Source organism: Cibotium barometz, chromosome 34, assembly GCF_041138505.1.
Source record: "Cibotium barometz isolate CiBa-2024 chromosome 34, ASM4113850v1, whole genome shotgun sequence".
NCBI classification, from domain to species: Eukaryota; Viridiplantae; Streptophyta; class Polypodiopsida; order Cyatheales; family Cibotiaceae; genus Cibotium; species Cibotium barometz.
Genome location: NC_141079.1, coordinates 31,868,283 through 31,895,352, shown reverse-complemented (window position 1 = coordinate 31,895,352; position 27,070 = coordinate 31,868,283). Strand labels below are relative to the sequence as shown.

At 39.4% G+C, this 27,070-nt stretch overlaps 1 protein-coding gene across 2 annotated transcripts; it reads left to right on the top strand.

The window, feature by feature from the left end:
* The first annotated feature begins 12,476 nt into the window (after positions 1-12,476).
* LOC147618916 (tubulin alpha-3 chain-like) lies at positions 12,477-15,586 on the top strand. Of its 2 annotated transcripts, none has more exons than XM_086774050.1 (5): positions 12,477-12,773; positions 13,409-13,597; positions 13,780-13,979; positions 14,264-14,772; positions 15,134-15,586. In XM_086774050.1, the coding sequence occupies exons 1-5, from the start codon at positions 12,743-12,745 to the stop codon at positions 15,441-15,443; spliced, it is 1,239 nt and encodes a 412-aa protein (XP_086630176.1). In that variant the 5' UTR covers positions 12,477-12,742; the 3' UTR covers positions 15,444-15,586. The 2 variants fall into 2 exon arrangements, with proteins under 2 accessions (XP_086630176.1, XP_086630177.1); XM_086774051.1 differs by having other exon boundaries at positions 12,482-12,773; positions 13,383-13,597.
* Positions 15,587-27,070: the final 11,484 nt, after the last annotated feature.

The following is a 27,070-nucleotide window of genomic DNA, read 5'->3' as shown; positions in this document are numbered from 1 at the left end:
CAAAATTTATCAATGTAAGCTTGGACATTCTCTTTCTCAACCTGGCGTAAAGTATCCCATTGTTAATAAGCTTTAGCCTTAAGGAAGAAAATGTTTCTTTAAAAGTTTCTAGAATTCCTTCCATGTAGTATGTCGATTTCGCCCTGTCGAATCACATTCCACCATAAAGTAGCACTTTGCAAGCACATTTAATCTTGTCCTTTTTTCAAGAAATTTTTATCTGAAAAATAATAATCCAGCTAACAGCCATGCAATAAACCCTCGTGCGTCTTTCTTCCCATCATAATTCTGGAAAGTGAATGCCTTTTGATTAATCTTTGAGTCTTTCCTAGAGCTCTGGGCATGTAACGTAGCCTTATTAGTGCACCTAGCATGGACACTTTTATCCTCATCATAGTTCTGTAAAAGTGAATGCCTTTTGGCTAATCCATGAGTTTTTCCTAGAACTTTGGAGATGCAAATTAGCCTTAACAGTGCACCTAACATGATCACTTTTCTTCCTATCATAGTTATAGAAAGTGAATGCCTTTCGACTAATCCAAAGTCTTTCCTAGAACTTTGGGCATGCAAAGTAGCCTTAACAATGCGCCTAACATGATAAGTTCTCTCCTTGTTAGAATTGAAAGAGTCACGCTTGTGCTTAGAATTCATATGCCATTCTAGCTTGCGTTGGTATTCACGCTCACTTACAATTCGCTCTTGAAGTACGATAATTTTTCTCCTTTGTTAGAATTGAAAGAGTCACGCTTGTGCTTAGAATTCATATGCCATTCTAGCTTGCGTTGGTATTCACGCTCACTTACAATTCGCTCTTGAAGTACGATAATTTGCTCTTGCATAATGGGTTATGCAGTAAATTGGCCATTGCAACTGAGCTCTTGATACGCCTTGAATCGTGTGTTAAATTCGGGCTTAAAATTTGTCAAAATGTTGATCTTAGCACCATCCTTTACTCCAATTTCAAATGAATCCTGAGTGTGGTCAAGAGTCTTAAGTGTTCGATTGACTTCGATAAGATTTTTAAGCCACTTCGAATCTGTAGAGCATCGAAGAATCTAACCGAAAGCTTAATTTAATAAGGAACTTACAAAGAGGACCTCCAATAATTTTGTTTTAACCCCTTTGTTATTGCCCAAAAATCACTTGCAAAAGGCTTGCCAATTCTTCAAAAGATATATATATATGATAAATAGGCTGGAATTGTAGAACTCTTTCTTCTTCTTTTTGTAGTTTATGAGAGATTTTGAAGCTTATAGAAGTTATAAGCTTTATTTTTAAAATATTATAAAATTAATAAGATTTAAAGCTTATAAAGCTTAAATACTTAAGCTTTTAAAAGCTTCTCCATGATTGTGAAGCCCATTGGCAGCACGATTGAGAGAGAAAACATAGAATTCGCCTACGCTTGAATTTTGTGATTGTGTTAGAGGGAAGAGAGGGAAAAATATAAAGCTTTAATTTATCCTTTTGAGAAAAGCTTGGAATTAACCTTTAATCCAAAGATTAATAGCCTACAAAAAAAAACAATTTCCCTTGTTTTCTTTCAATTTTACTTGAGAGCCCACCAAAGCCATCCATTATATATTTTTGACAGTGCCATGGGTTTAGCAATATGAAAATTGAGCTTAAGCGTCCTTCAATTTGCTGATTCCATCCTTATGACTGGATCATGGAGAGATTAAGAGTTATGAAAAACCACTTTTCATGAAAGTGGGTGGTTTTTAGTTTTTGTAGAGTGGTTTACCACCTTCTTTACCTTGTAGACTTTGCCCTTTGGATAAAAGCTTGCAACTCTTCAAACATTTTATTTAATCCTTTGAGCTTTTAAATCTTGACTCCATCTTCCTAGACCCATAGCTCTGATACCACTGACATGGATCTAAAAAGATGCAGGGGGAAGAGAGCTTGAGCTCTTGCAAGCACACACACACTCACAAAACCCTAATAGAGAACACACAAGGTGAGAGGCTGAAAATCTTCTTCTTCTTCACTCAACACTCAACACACCATATACAAGATAAGAGTACACATATATGAAAAGGTACTCAACAACCAAAAACATACAAGGGTTCTCTATAGTGTGAACCCAACAAAGTGAGATGGCGCTATAACTATGCCAGTCTCTAGAGTGGCTATCACACAGCCTGTCATCCCACTGGCCGCATATCACCCAAGATCTCACCAACCATGCCAATGGTGTAAGTGTGGGGCCTATCCCCCAGGCGGGTCATCAGTGTGTCCACCGCCTCACTAGATGAGCTCAATATCTCAACACTCCCCCTCGAGCTCAATATCTCAACACTCCCCCTCGAGCTCAACTCCATCTCATGTACACTAAGCGAAGCCCTGAATTTGCGGAGCTTCTCTATACCCAATGCTTTGGTGAAAATGTCAGCTACCTGATCCTCTCTGCTGATATAAACAAGGTCAAGATCTCCTGCCAAGATCTTCTCTCTGACGAAATGGTATTGGACCTCTATATGCTTCATACGAGCATGAAAAACAGGGTTCCTGGCCAACTGTATACTGCTAATGTTGTCACAAAAAATGACAACTTGTCTATCACTGATAGACCCAAATCTGCAACAAGTAGCTTTCTCAACCAAGCTACCTTACATGCTGCCATAGCAGCTCCTCTGTACTCGGCCTCTGTAGTACTGGATAGAGCAACCGTAGGCTGCTTCTTGCTGCTCCACTCCCCAAAGAAAACATGAAGTCACTGGTAGATCTTCTATCTGAGATACTACCAGCCCTATCAGCATCCGAGTACAGAGGAGCTGCCATAGCAGCTCCTCTGTACTCGGCCTCTGTAGTACTGGATAGAGCAACCGTAGGCTGCTTCTTGCTGCTCCACTCCCCAAAGAAAACATGAAGCCACTGGTAGATCTTCTATCTGAGATACTACCAGCCCTATCAGCATCCGTGTACCCATGTACACATATCTCTGTCCCAGTCTCATAGAATAGTCCACAATGCAAAGTAGACCTCACATACCTCAGTATGCGTCTCAATGCATCCAAATGCAGTTTCAGTGGAACCTACATAAACTGACTCACCAACCTAACATCATAGCTCAAATCTGGTCTGGTGATCGTCATATAGATCAAGCTTCCTACTATGCACCTATACATAGTAGGGTCCTCCAAAATCTCTCCTGAATCTGCACTCAACTTGCCATTCTCATCCAATGGCACTGAGATAGGCTTACAGCCTATCATACCATACTTGGACAACATGTCCAAGCCATACTCTCTGCAGTAATCCAATACCATGTGGTGACCTAATCACCTCAATGCCCAAGAAATATCTGAGCTCCCCCAGATCCTTCATCTCAAACTACTGTCTAAGCAAGATCTTTACATCAAAGATCTCTGCATCATGGTCCCCCGTAATGATCAAATCATCTACATAGATGACAACAAGCACAACCCCTCTATCACCGTGTCTCACATACAGCGAGAAATCTGCATTAGCAACATGAAAGCCAATAGTGACAAGATATTCAGAAATCTTGTCAGACCATGCTCTTGGTGCTTGTTTTAAGCCATACAAGGCTTTCTTCAACCTGCAAACATGCTCAAGGTGACCCACATCCTCATAACCAGGTGACCCACATCCTCAAGGTGACCCACATCCTCATAACCAGGTGGCTGCAACTTATACACCTCTTCTTGCAAATCCCCATGCAAGAATGCATTCTTTACATCCATCTGATGTAAAGACCATTGCTTTGATGCAACCACTGCTATCACAACTCTCACTGTTGCCATCTTGGCAACTGGACTGAAAGTTTCCTCATAATCAATGTCATATGTCTGCACATATCCTTTGGCTACCAATCTAGCCTTGTACCTGTTTATGCTTCCATCATTGTTATGTTTTACTTTGTACACCCACTTGCATCCAATGGCTTTCTTGCCTTCAAGCAATTGCACTAAATCCCAAGTCTCATTTCCATATAGTGCATTCATCTCCTCATCCATAGCTTTCTCCCAACACACATTTCCAACAGCCTCATCAATGCATGTGGGCTCAACAACCTGCACAACTTTTGCCATATATGCATAGTGATATGCCACATAACCATCATAGGTAAATCTCTGCACAGGATTTTTCACTCTCCCAGATCTTCATAGCTTTTCATTCATGGCTGCCATAGCCTTCTTTACACCAGGTGTTCTCATAGCTGGGATCCCAAGCTCCTCATCAAGGCTCATCTCTAAGCCACTAGACTCTCCATCAACATGAGAATGCCCTGCAGAAATGTCAGGCATACCAAGGGGCTCAACCACTTTCTCTTTTCCTTTATGTGATGTACTAACCACATTTACAGGACTGGTATTATGACGCAGCCTGCCACTCCATGGTTTATCAAAACAGACCCACTAGAAGAGGACTCTTTTGGTCCACTCAAAGATGGTGATTGCTGACTTGTATTCTATGTAACCACAATTACACTCACATCAGCCCCAATAGCTTCTTTTTCAGCAGCATACCAGGTGCTCATCTCATAAAAAACAACATCCATGCTTACCCTCAACTCACGTGTAGTAGGGTTATAACACCTGTATCCCTTTTGCTCAAGGGAATATCCAATAAACACACATTTTTTAGCTTTTGGATCCAGCTTAGTTCTTAGCTCATCTGGCACATGCACATATGCAATGCATCCAAAAACTTTCAGATGAGACAAATCAGGTTTTCTGCCAGTAAACCTCTCCTCTGGAGTTACATCATGTATGGCTGCATGGTATCCTGTTCATGATGTAAACTGCTGTAGAAACAGCCTCAGCCCAATAGCTATGCGACATATTCTTCTCTTCCATCAATGCTCGTGCAATCTCAGCAATGTGCCTGTTTTTCCGCTCCAGCAACTCCATTTTGCTGCGGAGTGTATCTACATGTGAACTGTCTCCAAATACCATTCTTTTTCAAAAATTCAGAGAACTCATTGGAGAAGTACTCTTCCCCTCCATCTGACCTTAGGCACTTTACATATTTTCCTGTTTGCTTTTCAACCATAACTCTGAAATTCTGAAAGTGAGTGAACACCTCACTCTTCTCCTTCATGAAGTATACCCACACTTTCCTTGTGTGGTCATCAATAAACGTCACGTATAATACCTGCAGCCTCCCATAGATATGGTCTTCGTAGGACCCCATACATCTAAATGCACAACATCTAGTGCATTTTCGCTCACATATCTATTACGTGGAAACACATGCTTTGTTTACTTCCCAAATTGGCATGCTTCACATATTTTCTGCATACCTTCCACTTTAAATTTTGGCAGCCCTGTCACAATTCCTTTAGTCTGCATAGACTTTAATCTCTGCACATTCACATGTTCAATCCTTTTATGCCAAATGTCTGTGTCCGCAACAATTCCTGAACCATTTGCAAACATTACAGCACTCACTTCAGGCATGTTTACATTCAATGTAAACATTCTGCCCACTCTGTTGCCTTTTGCAACCAACCTGCACTTGTCTTTAAAGTCTTCAACATAACAACCATCAGGGTTAAACCGAACCTGCAAACCCTGCTCAATCATCTGGCCAACTAAAACCAGATTCTTTGTTATGTTTGGTACATGAGGTACATTTGCAAGGTACTTCACTTTGCCATCCTGCATAGACAATGGCATATCTCCAACATGGGCAATTGGATGAGCAGTGTCATCCCCTGTTTCCACAAAACCTGGTCTTTCTGGGGTTTTCATCTCCTTGAACCACTCCCCATGACTTGTCGTGTGGTTCGAAGCACCTGAATCAACATACCATACATCATCTTTTTGTGCTGCTTCAACATTTTCAGACATGGCATTCATGACATGTTGCATAACAAACAACCTTTCATTATCCTCATTGTTTTTGCTCGAGGATGCATAGTTGTTTTGCTGTAATTTCCCATTTTGCATGTCAACCTGCTTCTTATAACACTCTGCCTGCACATGTCCAGGCTTACCACAATAAAAGCATCCACGTGCATCATTATACTGCCTTTGCCAATTTCCACGGCCTCTTTGACTCCCCCTGCCTCTGAATTTGGCCTCTTCCACCTGTGTGTTGTTGTGAATTCTGGGACTGTTGTTGTTGCTGCTGCTGGCCATAATTCTGGTTACCTATTCGGCCACCTCCTTGACCGTGTCCACAGTCTCCTCTACCTCGTCCTCTTCCCGAACTTGTGTAGAAGGCATGTTGCTCTGAACTGTTTTGATTTAGGCGGAAGCACACAAATTATTTTATTAGGAAGGCATTCATAATTTTGGACAAGCTTTGTATAAATGTGTTAGCTTGTGCACATCCATTTGTTTTTTTTCTGCTGCAAGCTTAGAAATGAAGCATAGACTTGCTAATATTTATTTTGTAAAGCATAGACTTGAAGCCTAGACTTGCTAATATTTATTTTATAAAGCTTACACTTGCATACTTATTTTATAAAGCTTAGACTTGCTAATATTTATTTTGTAAAGCTTAGACTTGAAGCATAAACTTGCTAATATTTATTTTTTAAAGATTAAAAGATTTCCCCTAGCCCCATTTCATATTTAGGACCTCTTTGTTTTGGGAAAAGAGAGAGTGTCATGCAAGAAAAGGCACAACTTCTATATTTTTGGAGGCTATGGACTATTGTTAGCAATTGAATACTCAAAATACTAATGTGTGGGAAATAGGCCACACAACAGAGGGGGGAAGATTGCACACGATGTTTGTGTCATACAAGAGCTAAGTATTTTCATGTGTTAATTTTTAAAGCTTGGTTTATGTTGAATTTGTTGCATTAGCTTAAGCTGAATGGTTGAATAATTATTTTGCTTGAAAATTTGTTTCTACAAATTCTTAGATGGGGAGCCTTGTGCCAAAAACAAAGCTACAATGCAATAAAACATTAAGATTAAGAACTTTTTAGTGAAGATCACATATTTATTTAATGATTGGCTAAGTAACAATTATTTCAATAAGTACACATACGTAAAATACACGTTATAAAACAAATCATTTATATGTTTATAAAACAATGAATGTATAACATGCTTCAATACAAATCAAATTTTTACCAAGTTATAAATACTTCACTAAACATTTTGACAAATATCTTGCACCCTTAAACACATGAAATTTTGTAATAAAAAAACTTTGATTGCTACTCAATATTTAAATAATGCAAAGAGTTTACTGAAGCATGTATACCAATTTCTTTGTGAACAAGTTTATAGCACTTCATTAGAAATTGTCAAATGCAAAGTAACCTTACATACATCTCAACTTTCATATCAAAGTTCTGAGAATTTTGAAAAATGCAAAGCTTCAATATACAAGTCAATTTCTTAGAAAAGTTATAATTGTTTTACTAAAATGCAATAAATGCAATATCAAACATAGAAAAACAAACTTCACAAAGTGAATTAATAATGTAACACCAACTCAAGCACATGTTCATCCCTTTCATTTATACTTAGTAATTGAATTACCCAAAGTGTCTAAATTGGTCTTTTAAAAATTTAAAGCCAAAAGGCGAAGGAGAACAGAAGACATGAAATAAGTTGTGAATTGATAGATGTAACACCAACTCTAGCACATGTTGATCCCTTTCATTTATACTTAGTAATTGAATTACCCAAAGGATAAAATGTAAGGGAAGAAATAAATAATGCAAAATATGTGAATTGATAGATGTAACACCAACTCTAGCACATGTTGATCCCTTTCATTTATACTTAGTAATTGAATTACCCAAAGGATAAAATGTAAGGGAAGAAATAAATAATGCAAAATATGTGACATTTTAATATAGGTAAAATTTTATTACAAAAAGTTGTTGGATAAAATGTAAGGGCAAAAACACATAATGCAAAATATGTGACATGTTAATGAATGATTTGTTTAAATAATATCGTCAAATGTATAATTTGGTCATTATTTGAATTATAAAATATAAATAATGTAATTTAGATAGTGCATCCTATAAAATCCATCTAAATAAAGACTATTTAGCTGACTTAAAGGGAAGGATTTAAGGCACGTAAATTCACAATATAATGCATATTAGTTAGACTTGGTGATTAAGTTTTTAAAAAGTGCAAAACATGTGCATTTTAAAGGAAGAATATTTACCCATTCTTGAATATTATGTGAGAAGAATAATTGTGCTCTATAACTATGTGCTTTTCACCTCAACCAACATAAATAGTAAGAACAACAATTAATTGTGATCCATAACTATATGTTATATTCACCTCAACCTGAAAAAGTAGTAAGAACAACAAGTAATTGTGCTCCATAACTATGTGTTATTCACCTCAACAAGTAATTGTGCTTCATAACTATGTGCTCTTCACCTCAATAAGTAATTGTTCTTCATAACTATGTGCTCTTCACCTCAACCAAAACAAATAGTAATAGTAAGAACATTAGAGTAGTTATATATAAACACCCTTATGTTGTTTTAAGATTTTGACATGGTTGAAGCCAATATTTCAGCCCCTTATGTTCTTTTAAAATTTTGACATGATTGAACCCAATATTTCACCTATTAGCGTTCATTAGTTAACAAGTAATTTTGCTCCATACCTATGTGCTATTCACCTCAACCAAAACAAATAGTAATAGAAAGAACATTAGAGTTACATATGAGCATTAAGGCCCCTTATGCTCTTTTACAATTTTGACATGGTTGAAGCCAATATTTCACCCATTAGCATTCATTGATCAAACAATGATGGACCTCTTGGACTAATAATAATACTTCTAAGTAAAGTAGAAGTTAAAAGATTATAGGGGAAAAAAGAAAGACCATGGTCTAGCTTATGCTATTTTCTTGATGTTTGATTATCACAAGACAATATATAAACATTTTTTTAGTTTTTTCTTTACGTGTATTTAAGGGGGAAATCTTGGTCATATATCATGTGTAGATTAATTATTCATGGAAAAAAGATTATTTATTGTAGTTTTTGAAATGTTATGTCATTAAAAAATTTATATCAAGCACATGTGTTGGTCCATCAAGATGACCTTTTATTAAAGATTGCAAGAATCTTTTGGGACAATCTTTCTTACAGAGAAAGGAAAGCTTGCTTATAGAGCATCTCTTTACTATCCTTGTCATGCCACTAAGAGAGACCTTTAAAAATGTAAAAGATGCAAACTTTACAAGAGTATTAACAGTGGATATGAACAAAAAAAACTAGGTTTATGAAGATTGACCTTTCTAAAAAAATGAACCCTCTTTTTATCTTCTCAAAAGTATCCCTACACAATATTGTAAGGCTTAAATATGGTTTGAATAGTTTGCAATATTTTTTGGGTGAACTGCATTGAAGAATGTTTTAAATGTAATTTGCATAAAAGAAGCTTTGTTTTGGCATACATTGTGTTATGGACTATGAGAATATTATATTATTTTTTAAGTTCCTTTTGCTACTTGTGAGCCTTTTTTTAATTGTATAAATTCTTTTATTTTATATTATTTTTACAATTCATTTTGCTACTTGTGAACCTTTTTTATTGCATAAACTTTATGAAATCATCTTACCACACTATGAAGCTTTCTAAGGGAGCATGTATCCATAGCTTGTTGAGTTTGAAATCTAGTAGTCATACCACTGAATGACAAATAAAAAAATTAAAGGAATAAAGGAAAGAGAAAAATCACTTGAAAAACATAATGTCATACTTTATTTATAGATATGTGCTCATATCTTGGCATTTCTCTTAAACTACTTGTTCTCTTTTTGACACTTTAGCATGAACTTGCACACAATAAAACTTTAAAATACAATGAGTTGTATAATGTTTTGAAGTTTGAAGTGAAAATCTACCTCCCAATTTGTCGTTTTTATACAAATTCTTGCTTTAATTTAGGTAGCATGAAAAGATCATGATTAATATGAGCATCTTAAACTAGCTTATTTAGGTAGCATGATAACATCATGATTAATATGGGCATACTAAACTAGCTTATTTAGTTGTTGCATAATTTTTAAAGAAGATGTAAGCTTATAAAACTTGCAAAATCATCTCTCAAGATATAAAAAATATTGTAAATCTATTGGAATTTTTAATTTTAACATATTTGAATATAGTTTAATGTAAGAACCACCCTCATTTAAACACTTTCTCTCACCATGCTATCAAAGTCATCAAGATTTTGCACTGGAATTTTTAATTTTAACATATTTGAATATAGTTTAATGTAAGAACCACCCTCATTTAAACACTTTCTCTCACCATGCTACTCTCACCATGCTATCAAAGTCATCGAGATTTTGCACATTAATCTAACCATACTACACACACAAGATCGCCATTGATATTACTCACATGTAAGAAGTATTTTCTTCGATTTGCCACACATTAATGATGCCCTTTCTTCTACTCTACTAGATATGCATCACTGTACACTTTCTTTTCTCTCTAAAAAGTTTTGCATCTAGTGGTAGGTTTAACACTTATTTTGTTAAGCTACAAAGCAAGAAAGGCTTATTGTTGCTAGATCACTTTACCTCAAAACAAACTTCATTGGTTTTTTCAATGTTGCTTTTTCTTTATTAGGTATACATGGAGACACTTTGTTTTCTCATTAGAAAGTTTTGTATCTAGTGGTGGTAGGTTTGTTAATCTACAAAGTAAGAGGGGCTTATTGCTAGACCATATCACCTCACAACAACAAACTTCATTGGGATTTCTCAACTTTTCTTAGAGTCGATCATTCTCCCATACATATCACTTGCAAGTAGATTGAGTCTGATTGCTCATGTACATGATGCATAATGATCGATTTTCTAAAAAAGAGCACAACTTCTTGGTCAAACATAGTTTTAGTCTGTAGGGTCTTCTATTGTGGTTATGTAGGGAACACAACTTCTTGGTCAAACATAGTTTTAGTATGTAGGGTCTTGTATTGTGATTATGTGCACAAGAAGGTGCAAAAAACCTGGAGAGTTTAGATAGCATTTTGCCCATTATGCTAATTATTTCATGACATTATGAATATCACATTTTGTACAAGTGGCATGTTTCTTCATGACATGATATGCATGCAAGCATATTGATTATAAACAATGATCCTATGTGAAACCATTTTTCATGTAAGAGGGTGTTTATATACACTTATCATAACTCAAGAAAGGAAACTTTTTCTAGGTAACACAATTAGTTGTGATAGATATGTTTCAAAGATACACACATCACATATCCTCTCATGAAAAAGGAAAGTTTAAAGAATCTCTACATGAGAGGAGGCCTAGTTCTGAAATTCTTTGACAGTGATGACTCAACTTTTCTACTAATAGATGTTCATATGTAGGTGGACTTGTAACTTTTGGTTGAAGGGTTGATCACGCAAGGCCAATCACATAACTAGATAAGGGTTTTATGAGTTTCAAAAATTTCTCCAATAAGCAAATTTTTACCCTCATTTATTGATCCTTGCAAATAGCTTCTCCATACTAGTATTTAAAGGGGTACACAAATCTATGATGCATCCACCTCACGAGTATCTAATAGCACAACTCCATATTGCTAACTTCCATAACTTTGGTTTAACCTTGTGGTTCACTTTGCTGCATACTACTTGATAAGTATGCATTATTTTACTGCTAAAATAGCTCCCTTGTGGTGGTGGAGCTTGATCCCTCCTCCCCAAACCATTTGGGGCCAAGGTTGAGGCTAGAGACGGCCTTCGACATCCTTTAAAAGAGTTTTTAAAACTAACCAATTTTCACCACTCCAAACGATGTAAATTGTTCGGTTGATGACTAAAGATGTGATATAGGTTATAAGTTGTTGCACTTTGAAGGCAAAGTAAATCGTCAAGTCAAGCCCATCCAGCCTTGGTCAAGAACGCACCCAACCAACGAGCAAATGTGTGGCACTTGTAGGCACATTTTCAAATCAAAGCGTCAAAGTCACGCCCATCCAACCTTGGTCAAGGCCGCAACCAACCAACAACGAGCAAATGTACTTGCCACGTCTGTCACGTCATAATTGCATCTCCACAGTTCTCATAATTGCATCTCCACAGTTTTCATCGTGCATACGAAAAATAGCCTGGAGGCATTGTTTTGAGAATAACTGCACAATGATCGTGTCATTCTCTGATCTTTCTATAGAATATAATCTATTATGTCATTCGCGAGACTAGTGTTTGAAAGTCGAGCCTTTATTTCCACTACACGTGACACTTTGGGGTCCATCTGAGGTCGCCATTGTTACACTCTAGGGTCCATCCCGAATTGCCGAGTTGTAGAGTTGAAGCGTGTGAAAAGCTCCTGATTTGGGTGAGAACCCAACATCATGGCCCTAATTTTGGTGAGTAGAACACACCATCAGAGCTCAAACTTCAAAGGATATGGGCCTACCTAAGGTAGGCGCTAGGCAAGACCAAATTATTGTGGAAAAGGTGACAGGGTGGCGGACGTAAGGGAGCAATGCAAAAGGCTTAAATAAAGCATAATTTATATAATGTGCGCGTGTGTGTGTGTGTGTGTGTGTGTGTGTGTGGGTGAGCTACCTTCTTACAGAGCCTGTTTTGCAAAGCGCGTCCTTGCAGCGCCCTTTGCAAAGGAGAGCAATTGTTCTTTTCGCCCTAAATTGTTTTCTTCATATTTTGTGTGCATTTTCTGTGCATTTTTATCGAATTTTTTCCTTCACACCATGAGAGAGATCATCAGCATACACATCGGCCAAGCCGGCATCCAGGTGGGTAACGCTTGCTGGGAGCTCTTCTGCCTTGAACATGGGATCCTTCCCGATGGCATCATGCCCAGGTATGCGCAAATTTTCCTGGTTTTTCCCTCTCCAGAACAGTCAGATAAAGCTTAGTTTTGCTATTTTTTCCACTTTGGTGGCTCCCTTTGTCAAAAGAGGATTAGGGTTTTTCTCATAGCAGAATCAGCTGAAGGGGGAATCTGAATATGGGATAATATGTTGGTGGAGATCTCAGCTATGGGATTGTGTTTGTGTTGTGCTGTGATGTGAATTGGAAATCAAATCTTTAAAGTAAATGATGTATAGAATTCAGGGGAAGGAGGGGGTTGTGGTTTAAGCGATCTGGTAATCAAAGGCATATAATAATTGTTGTATGGAAAATCTCATTAATGAGAGTTAGGAATCTAATCCAATATTTCCTATGGAACAATTTGGATGGTTTTGGTCAAAACGCAGTCAATGGCCTCCAAATTTAGGGAGTCAATGGGGGGGTTTTGAGGAGGGCATTAAAGTCAATGGCCTTGCCCAGGGAGAATAAAAAGTTTATGGACACCAAAAAGTTCTCAAAATTACCTAAATTTGCCTCCAATATAGATATATGCCTCAGCATCATCTTGAAAAAATGTATGTAAAACCTTTTACTCTTGATCCATCTTCCATTTTGACAGTGACAAAACTGTCGGAGTGGCCGCAGACGCATTCAACACGTTCTTCAGTGAAACGGGGGCAGGAAAGCATGTCCCAAGAGCTGTCTTTGTTGATCTGGAGCCCACAGTTATCGACGAAGTTCGCACTGGGCCCTACAGGCAGCTCTTTCATCCTGAGCAACTGATATCCGGGAAGGAAGATGCAGCCAACAATTTCGCCCGTGGCCATTATACGGGTCAGTATCCATGTCGTTGCCTGCCCTACAAGTAGAAGAAAACTTAGGCAAACACCAATGTGTATGATTGTCTGTAGTTCATGGAGCCTTTTATATATTCCACAACTTGTACATCAGTCTCGTTCTAGCCAGCATGCTGGTTCGCCAGGTATATTTACTTTGTATCTTTTTGAGCCTTGCAGTAGGAAAGGAGATTGTTGATCTTTGCCTCGACCGAGTGAGAAAACTATCGGACAATTGCACTGGTCTGCAAGGCTTTTTAGTCTTTAATGCAGTTGGTGGTGGGACTGGATCCGGTTTAGGATCGCTCTTACTCGAGCGTCTTTCGGTTGATTATGGGAAGAAGTCCAAGCTTGGGTTTACAATCTATCCGTCTCCTCAGGTATTTTTTTGGTTTCTTGCTTAATCATACAATGGTATTGAGTTGCAAACCTGTGAAGTTGCCTCATCACAGCCAAAATCCGATGTGAAATTGGGGAGGCTTCAGAAAGGGTGCCTGCTGCCCCTACCTCCTAAATTTTCTGCTGACAAACTCTAAGGGGTCTTAGAGGAGGGGTGCCCCTTGGGAGCCACCCCATGGTGGGAACCAGGGACATGACACGCCTCTCTGAAGCCATCCTTGTCACCACCAACTTAACGTTGTTTTACTCCAATTGTGCTGTCCAGGTGTCCACAGCAGTTGTAGAGCCATATAACAGTGTACTTTCGACCCACTCTCTACTAGAGCACACGGATGTAGCCGTGCTTTTGGATAATGAGGCCATCTACGACATTTGCAGACGATCTTTGGATATCGAAAGGCCTACTTACACCAATTTGAATAGATTAGTGTCTCAAATCATATCTTCTCTCACAACATCCCTTCGATTCGAAGGGGCCTTAAATGTGGACGTGACAGAATTTCAGACAAACCTTGTGCCGTATCCACGCATTCATTTCATGCTCTCATCATATGCGCCCGTTATTTCAGCTGAGAAAGCTTACCATGAGCAGCTCTCTGTCCCCGAAATAACCAATTCTGTATTCGAGCCCTCTAGTATGATGGCTAAGTGTGACCCAAGGCATGGCAAGTACATGGCATGTTGCTTGATGTATCGTGGTGATGTGGTGCCAAAAGATGTGAATGCGGCGATTGCTACCATCAAGACAAAGAGGACGGTACAATTTGTTGACTGGTATGCTGACTTATCCTTAGATCCTTAGTTAATGATGCATCGTGCCAACATGGTTTCAGGCTGGTTACTCATAAGAATGTGCCCACTGTCAAGAGGTTGCCACCTTAATCACCTAGTCCATGATGGTTTCTGGGACTGGTTACACACAAGGGTGCACTTGCATCCAACTAGACTGCCAAGTCAATGATGGATGGGCAACCTTGCCCATCCAACTTCCTGCAAATGCCTTGGGTGTGGAGATTGTGTAACCACTTTAGTGTGTATCAATTGTTGGAATTTAAGTGTTACCCATAGAAGTATGGTCTTCTAGCATGCAGTGAAAATTTTGAGATTTATTAGTCTTTTTTTCATCCATGTGCAGGTGTCCCACCGGCTTCAAGTGTGGAATCAATTATCAGGCACCTTCGGTAGTGCCAGGAGGAGACCTTGCCAAAGTCCAGCGTGCAGTATGCATGATAAGCAATAACACTGCTGTCTCTGAGGTCTTTTCGAGGATTGATCACAAGTTTGATTTGATGTATGCCAAGCGTGCATTTGTGCACTGGTATGTGGGTGAAGGGATGGAAGAAGGCGAATTTTCAGAGGCTCGCGAAGACCTTGCTGCATTGGAGAAAGACTATGAAGAAGTTGCAGCAGAAGTCACAGACGAAGCTGATGAAGAAGACTATTGAGTGCTTTTGCCAGTCAGTGAAATTTTTTAATTTGCTAATTGCTGTGTTGTTACTATATATTACAGCTCAAATTTTCTGTCCGTATTATTTCATACTATTTAAATGCAACATTTTTTTCCAATAATTAGAGATATGTTTCTCTCTCCCTGTATATAATGAAGGGTTGCTGTTGAGTATGCTTGAGCTTTGGACCCACAAGGGCCCTCTCTTTCACTTTGGTATTTGGATTAGTATGTGCTTGTAAAGAGCATTAGAATTTAGTAAAGCAATCTGCAAAATAGAGTCGGCTTTGCCATAAAAGAGAGAGGAGGGTTTTATTTGAAGGTGAAGATGAACACCAGGCTGTTGGAGCTTTCAGCCAGCCTAAGGGGGATTGTTGATAATTTTTTATGCAAGGCAGCATTGAAAAGGATTTTTATTAGTGTCCTCAAAGCACACCATTAACATGTTTAAATTAATCCTGTGAGTTTTGTGTTTTTTAGTGGCTTGTTTTTCATCAAAAGAGGCCTTCTGGTTTAATGTCCTTGCCAGCAACAGCTAACAAACTTTTCCCAGTAGACCAAGTGATGATGGGGTTTTAGTGACCAGTTAAGCATTTTCAATGAGTATCTCATGCACACTTTTGGCCCTTTACTTTACATTTGTCTGATGGGAATGTCACTCACTTGGTTGTTTTGAGCATGAAATGGTTTTTGGGAGGCTAATTTTTAAGCAATGACAACCGGCAGCAACCAGGAGCTGTTTTTTAAATAGGGAAAATGGTTAACCAGGGGCATTCCAGGCCATCATGGACACAATTTATGACACATCGGCTATCGGAAGACCCGAATTGTCTGTACGTAACCTGGTTCCAACATGTCAGCAGCCGGGAAAACATGATGGTGATGGGCAATGGTCACCCTTTAACTGGTTCAGCTGGGCAGATACATGAACGGTATCACATCATCTCGACATTGGGAGATCACAGTATCACATCATGTTGGCATGATGAGAGTTGAAAAGTTGATGGTCAACCTTCCTCTTTAGGAATTGAGAGAGTGACCTTTCTCGTTTGATGTCTCTGATTGAGGAATCTATTCCAAAGGATCAATGCAAACACCAGAGCAACAACATTTTGTAGAGATCTGCTTTTGTGTATGATTGAAATTTTGGCCATATGTTGACCATGAACTCCAATGGCTTGTCATGCTCAAAGTTTAGTTATTATTGTTTAATTTTGGGAAAATATTTTTGATATCAATAATGAAGATGATCTCTATGTCAAACCACTAAAATATTTAAGATTCATATCTTAACATTTAGAAAATTCATCAAAGGACTTACCTAGTTTCATTCCAGGTGGCAAGTTGTGAGAGAACAATCAAATTAATAAAGTGGGAAAATTGGAAATATGCTTTCTCTAACTTATGGTAGAATATAAAAACCATGGATGTTACCTTTTCTTGCAATGATGCATAATTTCACCCTCATTTTGAAGCAGAGGAAAGCATTATATATATATATAAAAGCCAACAGGTAGTGTCACTATACTTTTAGTGCTTTTGTTTGGAAAAAACATTACATTGTCCTTGGTGTTAGTTTAGAGGCCTTCATGTAGATAGAGTTGTCATATTAGTGTGTGATACCATGTACATTCATTGATTGAACCTACAATACAAAGATAAAATTAAGTCACAAATAAATTGTAAGATGAAATGAAACTTATAATCACAATCACTAATTGATAAACGATTAAAGCTAAATTAGCAACTAAAGTATAAAGGAATTGCAAGCAAAGATTCACATGCACTTTTGCTTAGTTCTTTACCAATTGTATGACCATGTCTAGTCTTTGTTTTTATTCTAATGGGTGAAGGTATTTGCCTAGGCTTTTGGGTGTTTGAGAAGATATTTGTGGTACTCCACCTACAATGACAAGCTTGTTGAAGATCTCATTCATACTAGGTAATGCTTGTTTAGGTGATCTAATCTACCTATATTGCACAATGGTGTTAAGAGTTAGGGTTTAAAGTTTTGGGTGTGCTTGATTGGACAAGCGTGGCCTTGATAGGGGAAGAACTATAGTGGTAGCCTTCTAGAAACACTGTTCATATTATCTTTCCTTGGTTGTGAAGTAGTCTAAAATAGTGGAATAGGCACCAACTCTTCTCTTATGTCCTTAGGGGGGTTGTGACAAGCCGCCCCTATTGTACAGCCTCCACCACTCTACAAACCACTAGTTTCTCTAGTTCCCCAAGGCGAGACAACTGCGTTTATGTGGCTACCCCCTCTGTTGCATGCCACCCAAGATGCTTGGGTTCTCCCCATATCTAGCAAGCTTCCCCACCTAGCATAACTCTAGAGCATGCAGCTCGACACCTGCCCAAGCACATTCTAGTAGGTAAGGATACATCTATATGTAGTGGAACTCCCGAGAACGTGCTCATTCCTTGGCTAGGTGTCGCTCTTTTTAAAAGAGACATCCCTATGTCTGGGTCACTTTCTTATGCTCACACTCTGTCCTTTTGGCACTCTGAATGTTAACTCCATGCACAACCTCTGAGTTGGTGGTTGCAAATCTCAAGGCCACGAAAGAGAGAACTACACAAACAACATTTCTCCTGACATGTCTACATACCGTGGCCAAATCGCCTACTCCAGCAAACAAGTCAAGGATAACATCCCTTGGTCTTGTCATGGAATCCAATATGTGTTCCCATGTCTGTCAAGCGCGTTGCAAGCCTCCTACACATAAACAATTAAAAAATGCCTACTTTGGGACTCGTGAATGGGGTCTATTTTAGAAATTTCTCTTACCTCTCCATGGCTTGTTGCTGCTGTTGTGTCATATCCATTCACTTTCTTCACAGTCATCAAAAATATAGTCAACTTGAAGAGCATCATACTGCGATGCAGCGCCTGCTCTCATCAAAGCCATCATCACAAGTTTCCATGTCTGTAAACAAACTCAAAACAAATGAAAATCATTACACATGCCAACCATACATTGCACATATTCCTAGATGCCACCAATCTCAAAGATAATTAAACTTACATGTGCACCGCATATCGTTCCAACCTCGGTCTTGCCTGATGGTTTCTATGAATTGCAACTGCCAATCCCTTTCCATAGCAACGTTGGACAAATGAACTACACTATACATAATGCCTATACTAACTAGTGTCCCACTATCACATAAGATTGTCCTAGCAATGTCAAAACAAGTACTCCTCATCCCAAGGAGTATATTGATTCCAATCTTTCATCCCAACCCTCATTCCAAACACATCACCTCTAGTGGGTAGTCTTGCCACGATCAAGTCAGATGCTGCTGGTAGCCTTTCTCCTCCCATGAGATACCCTATTTTTGATTGGTGGAGTGACCCCAACGCTCCTATAATACGTTGAAAGTTCAAGGTTCTCCTATTATCCATTAATTTAGCAACTATGTCTATTGGATCAACGACCATAAGCAAGGCTTTACTACTGAGGGTTGTCAACTCTGTTCACATCATGGTTCCTTTAATAAATTTATGATTCATACAACATGTTTCTCGTGCACCTCATATGTTTTATAAGACAAAATCACCATTACATAATATCTTTTGATTTTGGTTTCACTACCAATTTGATGTGTCCACCACTAGAAGAACCAGCTTCTCTCCTACTCTGTCAAACCTAAAAATATGTTGCTATATCCATGAGACTTCTCATAAACAGTTAATGTTACATTTGCACTTACTTTTTCCCTAGGAATCGTCATCGTCATCGCTCCCACTATGCTCCTCTAATATTGGAGTAGGCATACTCTACTCATCATAGCATTTTACATTATATCACATTGTTCCATAATTGTGAATCAAACATTATCAACAAACCGTACCTTACGTTTTTTGTTTCGGAATGCATGTTGTCTTTCTTCATCCATGTGTGCACTTGTAATCTTCGAACCACATACAACACTCCATCACTTCTACTCATCGCTATTCATATGTTGGAGGTTCGCTTGCGTGTGCATAGTAAACACTCACCAAACCAGGGTCAAGTGTGTCAGTTGTCTTTCTTCATCCATGTGTGTGATAAAAAAACAGAAGTAGTAGACAGCACACACAAGGGAAGCAAACCCTAATCCATAATCATCAACCATACAGAAGGAGAGAAGCCATAGTCACCATCTCTCTCACACACACAAAGGAGAACACAACATAGTGTTATGTCCACACTACAAGATAAACCTAATGTAATGTCCACACCACACATGACCAGCTGGACGCGGTCATAAACACACCACACGATATCTATCTACCATACTGTCACTCTGTCAGCACCCATGTGCTATCCTCCAGCTGTATACGAGCTTGACATTTCAACACTCCCCCTCAAGCTTGACATGTCCATCTCTAGGACTCCCAATCTAGTACGGAAATACTCGAACTTATCCTTACCAAGTGCTTTGGTAAAGATATCTGCAACCTGCTCATCTGTCTGCACATATGTCAAATCAACATGCCCATCTAGCACTTTCTCTGATGAAGTGATAGTGGACCTCAATATGTTTGGTCCTGGCATGATAAACTGGGTTGCTAGCAAGCTGAATACTACTCATGTTGTCACAATGAATGACAACTCTCATATCACTCTGTATCCTGACATCATCTAGCAACTTTTTCAACCACATAGCCTCACATGCAGCTATGGCTGCTCCACGATACTCTGTCTCTGTGGTAGATAAAGCAACTGTAGGTTGCTTTTTACTGCTCCAACTCACAGCTCCACTACCAAGGCTGAAAACATAGCCACTGGTAGATCTCCTGTCATATGCACTACCAGCCCAATCTGCATCTGTATATCCATAGACATGCATGTCTTTTCCTGCCTCATAGAAAAGACCATAATGCGCAGTAGTTTTGACATATCTCAGAATCCGTCTCACAGCATCCAAGTGAGGTTTACGAGGACTCTGCATAAACTGACTCACCAAACCAACTGCATAACTGAGATCTGGCCTCGTAATGGTCATGTAGATAAGGCTACCAACCATTTTCCTGTACATGGTGATATCATCAAGCTCATCACCCAAATCAGCCCTAAGCTTCATGTTTTGCTCTAATGGTGTCAACATTGGTTTGCATGCTGTCATACCATACTTTGCCAGCATGTCAAGTGCATATTGCCTTTGCACCAACCATATACCCTTGCCTGTTCTAATCACCTCAATGCCAAGAAAGAACCTCAAATCACCAAGGTCTTTCATATCAAACTCTTTGCATAAAGAGGCCTTAACCTCATCAATGCCTTTCCCACAATCACCTGTGATAATCAAATCATCAACATAAATGACTATCATCACGATACCATCATGTGTCTTCTTCACATAAAGTGAAGAGTCTGCATTTCCAACCACAAATCCAATACTGACAAGATATCTGCTGATCTTGTCACTCCAAGCACGAGGTGCTTGCTTCAAACCATAGAGTGCTTTCTTTAACCTGCAAACGAAAGTAGGATATTTTGGATGTACATATCCTTCTGGCTGTTCCATGTACACCTCTTCTTGTAGATCACCATTCAAGAAAGCATTTTTTACATCCATTTGATGTAAAGCCCAACCTTTTTGTGCTGCTAATGCAATGATAGACCTCACTGTAGCCATCTTAGCCACTGGGCTGAAAGTTTCATCATAATCAAGACCATAAGTTTGTGCATATCCTTTAGCGACCAGCCTTGCCTTATGTCTCTCTAGGCTGCCATCTGACTTGCACTTTACCTTATACACCCATTTGCATCCAATTGCATTCTTTCCTTGAGGTAACTCAGCCAATTCCCATGTATCATTTTTGTCCAAAGCATTCATCTCTTCATCCATGGCTTTCTCCCATACAGGCTCTCCAACAGCCTCTGTATAGCATGTAGGTTCCACATGCTTTACCATAGATGTCATGTATGCATAGTGCATAGCAAAATCTCTATATGTCAATCTCTCCACTGGATATCTGACTCTCTGGGATCTCCGCAATGCATGCGGGTCACTCTGTACACCTGTAACACGAGCATGTGGTGGCACATATCTGTCCTGCCTAACACTAGGTGTGCGTACAACAGGTATCCCTAGTTCCTCATCCAAACTCTCTGAGCTAGAGGACTCATAACCTGTGATCCCAATTCCCTCGACTTTCTTCTTGCCTTTATCCATAGCACTACTCCCAGTGCTCACACTCTCATGTCTCAGACGTCCTGACCATGGACGTACACTGCTACTACTCTCAGCTTCTGCTGCTGGCCCAGACATAGTAGTAGAGCTAGAACTTGCTTGTGATGGCAAGTTCACAGGTACATTAGCCTCAAGTGTGTCAATGACTCCCTCATCTCTTGCTTTGTACCAACTAGCAAGCTCATCAAACACTACATCACGTGAGATGACTACTTGTCTAGTTTGAGGGTTATAGCATTTGTAGGCCTTTCGATCCTGTGCATATCCAACAAATACACATTTCTCTGCCTTAGGATCCAACTTCCGTCTTCTTTCATCAGGCACATGAACATAAGCTACACATCCAAAGACTTTGAGATGTCCAATGTCTGGCCTGTAACCTGTTAGCCGCATCTCAGGCGTGCTTCCATGAATGGCTGCTGTAGGTGATTTGTTCAGGATATACACTGCAGTAGCACATGCTTCTGCCCAATAGTAATCTGGCATGCTCTTTTCATTGAGCATTGCCCTTGCCACTTCACATATGACACGATTCTTTCTCTCAGCCACACCATTCTGCTGAGGTGTATACCTGCATGTCAACTATCTTCTTATCCCATGCTTCCGCAAGAAATGCTCAAAAGCTTTTGAGGTGTATTCACCACCTCCATCTGTTCTCAGACACTTAATCCAACAGCCATATTGTTTTTCTACAAGAGCTTTGAAATCCATGAATTTTTCCAGCACTTCACTCTTCTCTCTCAAAAAATATATCCATGTCATCCTGCTGAAGTCATCTATAAATGTCACATAGTATAGACTTCCTTTGATAGATGGGTTTTGTGCTGGGCCCCATACATCACTGTGCACTATCTCAAGTGGTCTATTACTCATGTTTCCTTCTCTAGGAAACCTCAACCTTGCCTGCTTTCCAAACTGACAGGCTTCACAAACATGCATATGTCCATCATATTTAAATCGAGGCAATCCACTGACAATGCCTCTTGTTTGCATGTTCTTTAATCTCTGTATATTGACATGTCCAATCCTCTTGTGCCACATGTCAATGTCCTACACAATCCCATTGCTTTTTGAAAACATGGCTGAGCTCAATTCTGGTATGCCTGCATCCAATTTGAACAACCTTCCCACAGGCAAATGGTCAAGAGGAGAGTATAAATAATATTTGTGAACTATCTTGACAAAAACATTAGAAGCAAGTCACACGGATTGGGAACATAAGTTGATTGTAGCTTTATGGGCATATTGAACATCGTATAAGGTAGCGATGGGGTATACTTCCTTTCATCTAGCTTATGGCGTTGAGGTAGTCATGCCTATAGAATACTTAGTTCCAAGCCTGCGAATTGTGGTGCAGGAGAGATTAACGAAAAATGCATTAGCTGAAAGGTTGATTGACTTAGAGAAACTTGATGAAACCCGGCTAATTGCATCACATGGGCTTATGGTCAAGAAACTGTGAAGGAAGTGTTGGTTTGACCGTAACCTGAAACAAAAAGAAATGAAAACGGGGGACCTCGTCCTCATGTATGGTGTCAAAAGCACCAGAAAAAAGAAACTCACGTACAAAGGATTAGGACCATTTTGAGTGTCTGAAATCATACCTCAAGGGTCAATCGAAATTGAAACTATTGAGGGTGTACAAATGGAGGGTTATGGCAATGGAAGCAAGCTTAAAAAGTATTATGGACCACTGACCCAAGAGATGCTCATGCAAGAGCATCTACTAAAACAGCAGAAAGAGCTAGCCAAGGAAAAAATCAAGCAAGATCAGGAAGAATCCAAGGCAAGAGAGGCCAAGGTCAAATAGAGGCTCTAGGAGAGAGTATTGCACATGAACATGGCTTCATTAACCCTCCTTGAATTGGATGACATGGACATTGAACCAACACGTCTCAGTGTGGAAGTCTCTACGGCTAAAAGTCATGCAATGAGCATTGTATTAATTGATACAGGATCAAGTTATAACCTGATCTCTTATGAAACATGGGAAGCTTTAGACAAACCTCACCTTGAGGCCACCAATGCACAAGTACGAAGTGTACATCTATCAACTACCAAAGCTGTGGGATTCTTAAGTGTACATCTATCAACTACCAAAGCTGTGGGATTCTTAAGTGTTAATATTTCCATCAGAAGTAATTCCTTGGTTGGAAAGGTATTTGTTATGCCTGCAGGATCTATGGAGGAAGAAATGATCCTTGGACAATCCTGGATTTGTGCCAATTGTAATATCCAGTGGAAAAAGAGGGTTGCATAACTTAATGAGGGCAAGGATATCATTATTGCCATTATGGCACCTATTAAACAAGGGAAAGTAGGCAATGATGGATGACACAAAAACGCCAATGCTAAATAAAGCAACTATCATACCAGAGAAGGCATCAACATCACAGTCCCTACACAAAAAACAACTAAAATCTCCAGTAATTTAGCAGTGGGATCCCAAGGACCAACTTCAAGCCCAGGGATACTATGACGCAAAAGGAGTAATTGGGGTATCAAAGCAAAAAGTTCACGCCACAGGTAAAGGAAACAAAAGGCCATCCAAAGTCAACCAGTAGTATTCCAAACAAAGCCACCATCCACAAAGGATTTGCTAGTTGCACAAGGGTATTACCATGACAATACAACAATATGGGTGCCGAAGTCCTACCCAAGGTACAATATCAAAAATACCTACAGAAATATAGGGAAGCACAATGAAAATAAACAGGACCAATTTCCAGCTAAAGCAAAGGCTGAGAAGGTACAAAAATTAGTTTGGAGAAAGAAACCCATTCAACATAGCGAACAGAAGATAGTAGTACCGCCAACTGCAACAACCAAGATAAAAGGGATAGAAAAACTTCAGAAGAAGAAAAGAGAAATCATGCAACCACATGTAAAAGAAACATAACTCAATCAACAGGATTCAGTGGAGGCACTTTCCAATCAGATGGAGGGTAAGATCAAGCACTCCCACTCTGAACTAAAGTGGTTGCAACAACATATGCCCACAAGGGCCAAGGTACCTAATTGGTTTCTGTGGCAATAACAAGAGATGAAGTACGAAAGGTATCCAATTCTCAACAGTGGGTGCAAGGTAAAAATGTTTGATCTTCATACCATGAAACATGTTCATTTATTTCATGTGTATTCAACCATTCTCTGAATGCATTATATTGTGAATTGAGTGTTTGAGCATGTAAAGAGCATAGGGTATCAACCTTGCACGCACTAGATCAGAAATGGTTCACGTCGTGAGACTATTAGTGCTTCACGTCATGAACTAATCCAAAATGGTTCACGTCATGAGACTGTTAATGCTTCACGTCATGAACTAATCCAAAATGGTTCACATCGTGAGACCGCTAATGCTTCACATTGTGAAATGGTGCCAATCATAGAATGTCACGTGACATACCTCATTAAGATGGCACCACCAAGGCCGACGGCCGCTCCATAAAATTGACTTCTTTCCTTTTATGTGTATTTTGCTAGCACAAATCCTTTGATGATTGCATCACTCTCGAGTGGCTATTCATCGCTCACAAAATTCCCAAGTTATCTTCGACCTGCATTGTGTGCATCATCGACTTGAGGTGGGAGCTTGTTCCTTCACCTTGTTTTCTTTCTTTTTCTTTCTTTATCTTGCTTTCTTTCCTTTGTGATTCGATAGCACGCAAAATGCATGTCATGTTAAGTCTTATGATGGGTGAAACTATTTTGCAAGTGCTCTATCTTAGGCTGATTGCTGCATGTGTGCATACATTCATTTATGAAATGTGCATGAAATGCTCCCACTGATTTTCCTATAAACTAGCCACGTGATAACTATTTAGAAAGAAGCCACACAATCTGACTCATAAAATGCTAACCCATCTAAACTTTTTAAAATCAAACACGGGATTAGGACCCTGCTAACTCACGGGTCCAGAACCTGCAATTTCACGGGATTAGGACCCTGCTAACTCACGGATCTGGAACCTACAATTTCACAGGATTAGGACCCTGCTAACTCACGGGTCCAGAACCTAAAATTTCACAGGATTAGAACCCTGCTATCTCACGGATTAAGCCTTGTCATGGCTGAACCATCTCACATGCTATATGTCTCATAGTTTAAGGCATCTCACAGCGGTTGAACCATCTCACGTATTAACTGCCTCACAGCTTAACCATCTCACGGTTTAATCCATCTCATGGCTGAACGATCTCACGTATTAAATGCCTCACGGCTTAACCATCTCTCACAGTTTAAGCCATCTCACAACTGTGAACCATCTCACGGTTTAAGCCATCTCATGGCTGAACCATCTCATGTATTAGCTACCTCATGGCTTAGCCATCTCATGGTGTAAAACCCTACTATCTCATGGGCAAAATCTTGCACCCACTTTTTGCACCTTCCTGCCTATATACGCGCACCTTGTTATTGCTCACCCCACTAACACCCTTCTCATCAAACATAACACACACACATACTCATTTACATTTAAAAAAAAGGGAGGGGCAATGACCACATGCTCTCACCACCACAGTCAGTATGACTTACTCTCTTATCATTGTTACAGATGTCGACCTCCACAACCCCAGAACTAGAAGTCAAGGAGACTTCGGCTGTCACACAAGCTAGTGCTACAGGATCACCTATAGACAAGAAGAATAGACCATCACGTGGTCCAAAATTGAGCTATTTCGGACAACATGCATAGATGTTCCATGGCTCAATCATTAGCAAGGACATCCAAACTACCCATGGGAAGATAGCTCTGCAGTACCATAGCCCAAAATGTTTGCAAATTTTGAAAGAATCAAAAGTCAAGGACAAGCTGGAGAAGGTAGGCCTCTGACGAATGGAAGAGTGTCTCCCCCGCACTATCAATACAGAATTGTGTGCGAAGTATCTAAAGTCCTATGATGACAAGGCCACTAAGAGAGGGAAAGTAACCAAAACAGATGGAACCACTGAACAAGTCTTACTCTCAGAGGACTTAACAGAATTGCCAAGGTGCATGAAGAAAAGGAAGATGATTGGGCCTGGTATATACATAGGGAGATAGAAAACTACTTGAAGGCACACCAGTCAAAGGTTTGCAACCCCTACTTACTTACCAAGGTGCTAAGTCATGCAACACATCTTCCTATTCCAAATCCAGTGCAAGAAGAATAGGAATAGCAAGTAGTGCAGGTAGACCAATAGCACTTACCTCTGGAGAGTTGCAAGAAGGGCAGGCATTATTAAAAGACATAAAGGAAATCATGAAGGAGCTCAAGAAGAGTAGAAGAAAGAAGATGGATAAGAAGATGAGGGGCATAATTCTTGGAGTCACTGAGGAGTCCGAAAGAATAGAAGCTGAAAGAGGAAATTTCTTCCTTCAAGTGGTGGAGTAGCAGGAAGCATGAGGTATTGGCTCATCTGAAGCCCTAGAAAGTGCAACAACTGAATTGACC

Excerpts from the sequence above, each read along its gene's own strand:
- LOC147618916 (XM_086774051.1), top strand. The coding sequence starts at position 12,661 with ATGAGAGAGATCATCAGCATACACATCGGCCAAGCCGGCATCCAGGTG. Across the intron at positions 12,774-13,382 it reads CCCGATGGCATCATGCCCAG|TGACAAAACTGTCGGAGTGG; the intron begins GTATGCGCAAAT and ends CCATTTTGACAG. Across the intron at positions 13,980-14,263 it reads CAATCTATCCGTCTCCTCAG|GTGTCCACAGCAGTTGTAGA; the intron begins GTATTTTTTTGG and ends TGTGCTGTCCAG.